Genomic DNA, 8390 nt, shown 5'->3' with positions numbered 1-8390 from the left:
AAGACAGCTCTGGAGACTTTACCATGCAAGAGCACTTGACGTGTAGTTTTTCTGATGAATAATTCAGAAAGTGCATGTTTTATTCTTCATTTCCTACTGTAAATTCTAACTCAGCATCGTCAAGCCTCTTGGAACATCTGACTGCTGGAAGACTGACAAACCTTGATTACATTTCTTTATACTGGTAAGTCTTAATTCGTGATTAAAATAATTTATCATTAGCTACCATGCTGTTAAAATCATTTTTATATTTATTAAGAAGTTGTGGCCATAAGTATACAAGTTTACAAGCATTCTAAACACAGTTTATGTGCCAGGCATAGAAAATGAAATTGTAAAAATCCCACTTAGTCTACTTATTTAGATTATGTAATAATCAATTTGTTTTGGAGTTCTTCAGCTGCTGCTTTCATTTTGTTGCAGGCTTGATTGCTTAATCATGTCGTACAATGGGACTGCTCAAACAGAATGTTTGAAATCAAGCACTACGACTAATCACAGCTGTAATATACAGAATGTCTCTGTCACTTCCTCTGTCATATCCATGACAGTAGGGATTGTCTCCAACAGTCTGGCTCTCTTCATCCTTCTCAAAGCCTACCAGCGACTTCGTATTAAGTCCAAAGCTCCTTTCTTGTTCTTTGCAAGTGGACTGGTGGTAAATGACTTCCTGGGACATCTTATAAATGGCTCTCTGGCTCTTTATGTGTATGCCTTGAACAAAGATTGGGAAAGCTTCGACCCCAAGCAGGTTCTTTGTGGGTTTTTTGGTGTTTGTATGGCTTTTTTTGGTCTGAGTTCCCTGCTACTTGGAAGCATTATGGCTGTGGAGCGCTGCATTGGAGTGACTCACCCACTTTTTCACACCACAGCTTTGACCACCTGTCACATAAACTGGCTGTTGGCACTTAGTTGGATCGTGGCCCTGTTCGTGGCCCTGCTGCCATTGTTAGTGTTGCGCCCATACCAGGTACAGGGCTCACGAAGCTGGTGCTTTTATCGTTTGGTTGGGGTACGTGACTGGCTAGATAAACTCCTCCCCATGATCTTCTCCGTGTTGGGATTGCTGGCTCTGCTCGTCTCATTCGTGTGTAACACTGTGACTGGATTCACTCTTCTGTGGTCCAGAATGCATCATGAGCATGCCTACCGCAGCTCTCGCAGACGTTCTCTCTATTCTGAGATGATATGCCAGCTCCTTGCGATCATGATGGTATCATGTGTGTGTTGGGGTCCTTTTCTGGTAAGAACTTAATTTTATTTATTTATTTTGTGTGTATTAGTTCTATGGAAAAGCTATCACATTGCAACACACACTGACTTATAATCAATATAAAACACTGCGCAAAACATTTTTACCTCCATCAGCAGATGAAATATTCTCATGTTTTGCATGTCATTTAATTTGTTCTTAGGTTACAGTCATTATCTCAAGCTCACAAGAGAAAAGTGAAGCTGCATACAACCACTTGCTGCTGACTGTGCGACTGGCCACATGGAACCAGATTCTTGACCCGTGGGTGTACATACTTCTGCGCAAGGCTGTTTTGAAGCGTCTTTGCCTGCTGAGATTCCATCAGCCATGTGCAAAACATGGACCAGAGTTTAGGTGGAGGTTTAGCTCTCTGGAGAGTTCTGTGAAGGCAAGCAGCTCTGCATGCAGCAGACCAGACTTCATTTGTTTGGACGGCCCATACCTGCCAGAGACTCTCAACAGAACCAGCAGGAATTACATGTGAGCTGGAGTGGAGGAGATATGTTTTCCATAGATATATTCTGGTTAGAGAGAAAAGTCCTTGAATGTTAATTCTGGAACCCTGCAGGAAAAAAGGCTTTGGAAATCACAGGGGAACTGATGGGGTAGGGAGAAAGGACAACAGGGGTGGGTTTCCCAAAAACCTCTTAACGCTAAGAGCATCTTAACTAGGAGAGAGAGAGAGAGCGTTCATTGTGCTGCTCGCGCTACCATTTAATGATGATTTTTGTGCTGTGATGCTTTTGGGAAACTCAAGCCAGATTTTTAGTTGAACCATTTGATGATGAATTATTTGAATGCTTATATATGAACAGGAGTGTATGAATATACACTTGGCTATATAATAAACACAATTACAATTATTTCTTCATTTATTAGAGAACCATGGGAAAGTTACAGTGTCTTGCAAAAGTATTCATCGCTCTTGATGTTTATCCTGTTTTGTCGCATTACAAACTGGAATTAAAATGGATTTTTTTGGGGGTGAGGACCATTTGATTTACACAACATGCCTAACACTTTAAAGGTGCACATTGTTTTTTTTTTTATTGTGACACAAACAATAATTAAGATTTAATAAAAAACAAGAAATCTGAAGTGTGCATAGGTATTTACCCCCTTTCTTATGAAACCCCTAAATCAGAGCTGGTCCAACCAATTCACTTCATAAGTCACATAATTAGTTGATTAAGCTCCACCTGTGTGCAATCAAAGTGTCACATGATCTGTCACATGATGTCTGTATAACTCAACCTGTTCTGGAAGGACCCTGACTCTGCAACACTACTAAACAAGCAACATGAAAACCAAGGAGCTTCCAAACAGGTCAGAGACAAAGTTGTGAAGTACAGTATAGATCAGGGTTGGGTTATAAAAAAATATCCCAAACTTTGAATATCCCACAGAACACCATTAAATCCCTTATGGCAAAATGGAAAGAATATGGCACTACTACAAACCTGACAAGAGAAGGCCATCCACCAAAACTCACAGACCGGACAAGGACGGCATTAATCAGAGATGCAACAAAGACACCAAAGATAACACGGAAGGAGCTGCAAAGATCCATAGCGGAGATGGGAGTATCTGTCCATAGGACCACTTTAAGCCGTACACTCCACAGAGTGGGGCTTTATGGAAGAGTGGCCAGAAAAAAGCCATTGCTTAAAGAAAAAAATAAGAAAACACATTTGGAGTTTGCCCAACAGCATGTGGCAGACTCCCCAAACACATGGAAGAAGATTCTCTGGTCAAATGAGATTAAAATTGAACTTTTTGGCCATCATGGGAAATGCCATGTGTGGTGCAAACCCAACACCCTGAGAACACCATTCCTACAGTGAAGCATGGTGGTGGCAGCATCATGCTGTGGGGATGTTTTTCATCTGCAGGGACAGGAAAGCTGGTCAGGACTGAAGGAAAGATGGGATGGCACTAAATACAGAGCAATTCTGGAGGAAAACCTGTTTGAGTCGGCCAGAGGTTTGAGACTGGGACAAAGGTTTACATTCCAGCAGGACAATGACCCTAAACATACTGCTAAAGCTACACTGGAATGGTTTAAAGGGAAACGTTTAAATGTCTTGGAATGGCCTAATCAAAGCCCAGACCTCAATCCAAGTGAGAATCTGTGGCATTACTTGAAGATTGCTGTACACCAATGCAACCCATCTAACTTGAAGGAGTTGGAGCAGTTTTGCCTTGAGGAATGGGCAAAAATCCCAGTGGCTAGATGTGCTAAGCTAATAGAGACATACCCCAAGAGACTTGCAGCTGGAATTGCAGCAAAAGGTGGGGGTGAATACCTATGCACACTCCAGATTTCTGTTTTTTCATCTTAATTATTGTTTGTGTCACAATAAAAAGCAATTTTCACCTTTAAAGTGGTAGGCATGTTGTGTAAATCAAATGGTGATAACTCCCCAAATATCCATTTAAATTCCAGCTTGTAATGCGACAAAACAGGACAAAGACCAAGGGAGATGAATACTTTTGTAAGACACTGTACAAGCATGCAATTTGCATGCGATTTTTTTTTTGGTAGCACAATAACACAATAGTTAAAAGAAACAAACAAGTAAACCACCAAGAAGGTCTGCCCTGCATGTCAAATATATGTAGGCTCAACAACAAAACCTATGAATATTACTTGATTAAGACAATTAAGTGCAGAAGCAAGACATTTTAAACACACATGATTTCATATCATGAATTATTATACATTTTTTTGATGGATGTATTCTCTTCACTTCTAGTGGGTTTCTTTCATTTGGTTCGATAGCATGCATTCATTTGGTTTGTTAGCATATCGCTTATCCTACGTGTATTACATCACTCTACCTGTTGGAAAATGAGCATTGAATATGGTTTATGATACTGCATGGTTGTCAAGACAACATGACATCACATGTAGGAGACGTAAAACTTCCGCGCAAGCGAGCGACTGTGACAATTTGTAAACAAACATGGCCGCCAGGTTTGCTTCATTAAATACGGAAGATTTTGAGAGAATTTTGAAAGAGAAAGATGCGCAAAACACCCGAAAGGAATGTGTATAATAATAATAATAATAATAATAATAATAATAATAATAATAATAATAGCGGCTGACCTTTTTCTGTGATACATCAGATATACAGTGGGGCAAAAAAGTATTTAGTCAGCCACCAATTTTGCAAGTTCTCCCACTTAAAAAGATGAGAGAGGCCTGTAATTTTCATCATAGGTACACTTCAACTATGAGAGACAGAATGGGGGGAAAGAATCCAGGAAATCACATTGTAGGATTTTTAATGAATTAACTGGTAAATTCCTCGGTAAAATAAGTATTTGGTCACCTACAAACAAGCAAGATTTCTGGCTCTCACAGACCTGTAACTTCTTCTTTAAGAGGCTCCTCTGTCCTCCACTCGTTACCTGTATTAATGGCACCTGTTTGAACTCGTTATCAGTATAAAAGACACCTGTCCACAACCTCAAACAGTCACACTCCAAACTCCACTATGGCCAAGACCAAAGAGCTGTCAAAGGACACCAGAAACAAAATTGTAGAACCTGCACCAGGCTGGGAAGACTGAATCTGCAATAGGTAAGCAGCTTGGTGTGAAGAAATCAACTGTGGGAGCAATTATTAGAAAATGGAAGACATACAAGACCACTGATAATCTCCCTTGATCTGGGGCTCCACACAAGATCTCACCCTGTGGGGTCAAAATGATCATACACTGCAAAAAATGATTTCTTGTTGAGAGAAAATATCTTTAATATGGGTGAATTTATCTATTATTTCTTGTTAGAAGTTTACTAGAACTCAAATGTAAGATTATTTAGCTTACTTTGAGACACTTTTACTAATTTCAAGCCTTAAATTTTCTTATTCTATTGGCAGATAATTTTGCTTCTTTCTAGAATTGAATGCTTAAAATGAGCAAATTTATCTGCCAATAGAATAAGAAAATTTAAGGCTTGAAATTAGTAAAAGTGTCTCAAAGTAAGGTAAATAATCTTACATTTGAGTTCTAGTAAACTTCTAACAAGAAATAATAGATAAATTCACCCATATTAAAGATATTTTCTATCAACAAGAAATCATTTTTTGCAGTGTAAGAACGGTGAGCAAAAATCCCAGAATCACACGGGGGGACCTAGGGAATGACCTGCAGAGAGCTGGGACCAAAGTAACAAAGGCTACCATCAGTAACACACTACACCGCCAGGGACTCAAATCCTGCAGTGCCAGACGTGTCCCCCTGCTTAAGCCAGTACATGTCCAGGCCCATCTGAAGTTTGCTAGAGAGCATTTGGATGATCCAGAAGAGGATTGGGAGAATGTCATATGGTCAGATGAAACCAAAATAGAACTTTTTGGTAAAAACTCAACTTGTCATGTTTGGAGGAGAAAGAATGCTGAGTTGCATCCAACGAACACCATACCTACTGTGAAGCATGGGGGTGGAAACATCATGCTTTGGGGTTGTTTTTCTGCAAAGGGACCAGGACGACTGATCCGTGTAAAGGAAAGAATGAATGGGGCCATGTATCGTGAGATTTTGAGTGAAAACCTCCTTCCATCAGCAAGGGCATTGAAGATGAAACGTGGCTGGGTCTTTCAGCATGACAATGATCCCAAACACACCGCCTGGGCAACGAAGGAGTGGCTTCATAAGAAGCATTTCAAGGTCCTGGAGTGGCCTAGCCAGTCTCCAGATCTCAACCCCATAGAAAATCTTTGGAGGGAGTTGAAAGTCCGTGTTGCCCAGCGACAGCTCCAAAACATCACTGCTCTAGAGGAGATCTGCATGGAGGAATGGGCCAAAATACCAGCAACAGTGTGTGAAAACCTTGTGAAGACTTACAGAAAACATTTGACCTCTGTCATTGCCAACAAAGGGTATATAACAAAGTATTGAGATGAACTTTTGTTATTGACCAAATACTTATTTTCCACCATAATTTGCAAATAAATTCTTTAAAAATCAGACAATGTGATTTTCTGGATTTTTTCTCTCTCTCATTTTGTCTCTTATATTTGAGGTATACCTATGATGAAAATTACAGGCCTCTCTCATCTTTTTAAGTTGGAGAACTTGCACAATTGGTGACTGACTAAATACTTTTTTGCCCCACTGTACAGTGGTGCTTGAAAGTTTGTGAACCCTTTAGAATTTTCTATATTTCTGCATAAATATGACCTAAAACATCATCAGATTTTCACACAAGTCCTAAAAGTAGATCAAGAGAACCCAGTTAAACAAATGAGACACAAATATTATACTTGGTCATTTATTTATTGAGGAAAATGATCCAATATTACATATCTGTGAGGGGCAAAAGTATGTGAACCTCTAGGATAAGCAGTTGATTTGAAGGTGAAATTCGAGTCAGGTGTTTTCAATCTATGGGATGACAATCAGGTGTGAGTGGGCACCCCGTTTTATTTAAAGAACAGGGATCTATCAAAGTCTGATCTTCACAACACATGTTTGTGGAAGTGTATCATGGCACGAACAAAGGAGATTCCTGAGGACCTCAGAAAAAGCGTTGTTGATGCTCATCAGGCTGGAAAAGGTTACAAAACCATCTCTAAAGAGTTTGGACTCCACCAATCCACAGTCAGACAGATTGTGTACAAATGGAGGAAATTCAAGACCATTGTTACCCTCCCCATGAGTGGCCGACCAACAAAGATCAATCCAAGAGCAAGGTGTGCAATAGTCGGCGAGGTCACAAAGGACCCCAGGGTAACTTCTAAGCAACTGAAGGCCTCTCTCACATTGGCTAATGTTAATGTTCATGAGTCCACCATCAGGAGAACACTAAACAACAATGGTGTGCATGGCAGGGTTGCAAGGAGAAAGCCACTGCTCTCCAAAAAGAACATTGCTGCTCATCTGCAGTTCTCTAAAGATCACGTGGACAAGCCAGACAGCTATTGGAAAAATGTTTTGTGGACAGATGAAACCAAAATAGAACTTTTTGATTTAAATGAGAAGCGTTGCATTTGGAGAAAGGAAAACACTGCATTCCAGCATAAGAACCTTATCCCATCTGTGAAACATGGTGGTGGTAGTATCATGGTTTGGGCCTGTTTTGCTGCATCTGGGCCAGGACGGCTTGCCATCATTGATGGAACAATGAATTCTGAATTATACTAGCGAATTCTAAAAGAAAATGTCAGGACATCTGTCCATGAACTGAATCTCAAGAGAAGGTCGGTCATGCAGCAAGACAACGACCCTAAGCACACAAGTCGTTCTACCAAAGAATGGTGAAAGAAGAATAAAGTGAATGTTCTGGAATGGCCAAGTCAAAGTCCTGACCTTAATCCAATGGAAATGTTGTGGAAGGACCTGAAGCGAGCAGTTCATGTGAGGAAACCCACCAACATCCCAGAGTTGAAGCTGTTCTGTACGGAGGAACGGGCTAAAATCCCTCCAAGCCGGTGTGCAGGACTGATCAACAGTTACTGGAAATATTTAGTTGCAGTTATTGCTGCACAAGGGGGTCACACCAGATACTGAAAGCAAAGGTTCACATACTTTTGCCACTCACAGATATGCAATGTTGGATCATTTTCCTCAATAAATAAATGACCAAGTATAATATTTTTGTCTCATTTGTTTAACTGGGTTCTCTTTATCTACTTTTAGGACTTGTGTGAAAATCTGATGTTGTTTTAGGTCATACTGTATTTATGCAGAAATTCTAAAGCGCTCACAAACTTTCAAGCACCACTGTCTTCGACTCATTCAGTATCATGCTAGCTGAATGGAATATATCTGACAGATCACTCAACGCCAGCCAGCATTATTTAAATATAAAGCTGCAAAATATTTGAATAATGGAAAACTCAAAGAGAAGTGATATGAGTTGATATCTTTTACTAAGAACGATTTTGATGAGTGTTAACAGAACTTGTCTGTGTGTTTTGTCATGTGTTATGAATGTATACAAATGGAACTGTACACTGAATTATTACATAGAATGAAGGGGAACAAATGGACTTCACTCTGACTGAAAAGGGTGTTGAGTGGGAATGACCTTTAATAGTGTCACTTGTGCGGGTATTTAATGTTTCATGCTCTTTGTGATATGGTTAAAAATCTTGGTGTTTTCATTGACAGCGAGCTAAACT

General features: G+C 40.0%; 1 protein-coding gene across 1 annotated transcript; it reads left to right on the top strand.

Moving 5' to 3' along the window:
• Positions 1 to 439: 439 nt before the first annotated feature.
• ptgfr (prostaglandin F receptor (FP)) lies at positions 440 to 1739 on the top strand. The gene is made up of 2 exons (XM_060940680.1): positions 440 to 1243; positions 1416 to 1739. The coding sequence occupies exons 1-2, from the start codon at positions 440 to 442 to the stop codon at positions 1737 to 1739; spliced, it is 1128 nt and encodes a 375-aa protein (XP_060796663.1).
• The last annotated feature ends 6651 nt before the right edge of the window (positions 1740 to 8390 follow it).

This window comes from Neoarius graeffei, chromosome 15, assembly GCF_027579695.1.
Source record: "Neoarius graeffei isolate fNeoGra1 chromosome 15, fNeoGra1.pri, whole genome shotgun sequence".
NCBI classification, from domain to species: domain Eukaryota; kingdom Metazoa; phylum Chordata; class Actinopteri; order Siluriformes; family Ariidae; genus Neoarius; species Neoarius graeffei.
This window is presented reverse-complemented; position numbering and strand designations above follow the sequence as displayed.

Excerpts from the sequence above, each read along its gene's own strand:
- ptgfr (XM_060940680.1), top strand. The coding sequence starts at position 440 with ATGTCGTACAATGGGACTGCTCAAACAGAATGTTTGAAATCAAGCACT. Across the intron at positions 1,244-1,415 it reads TGTGTTGGGGTCCTTTTCTG|GTTACAGTCATTATCTCAAG; the intron begins GTAAGAACTTAA and ends ATTTGTTCTTAG.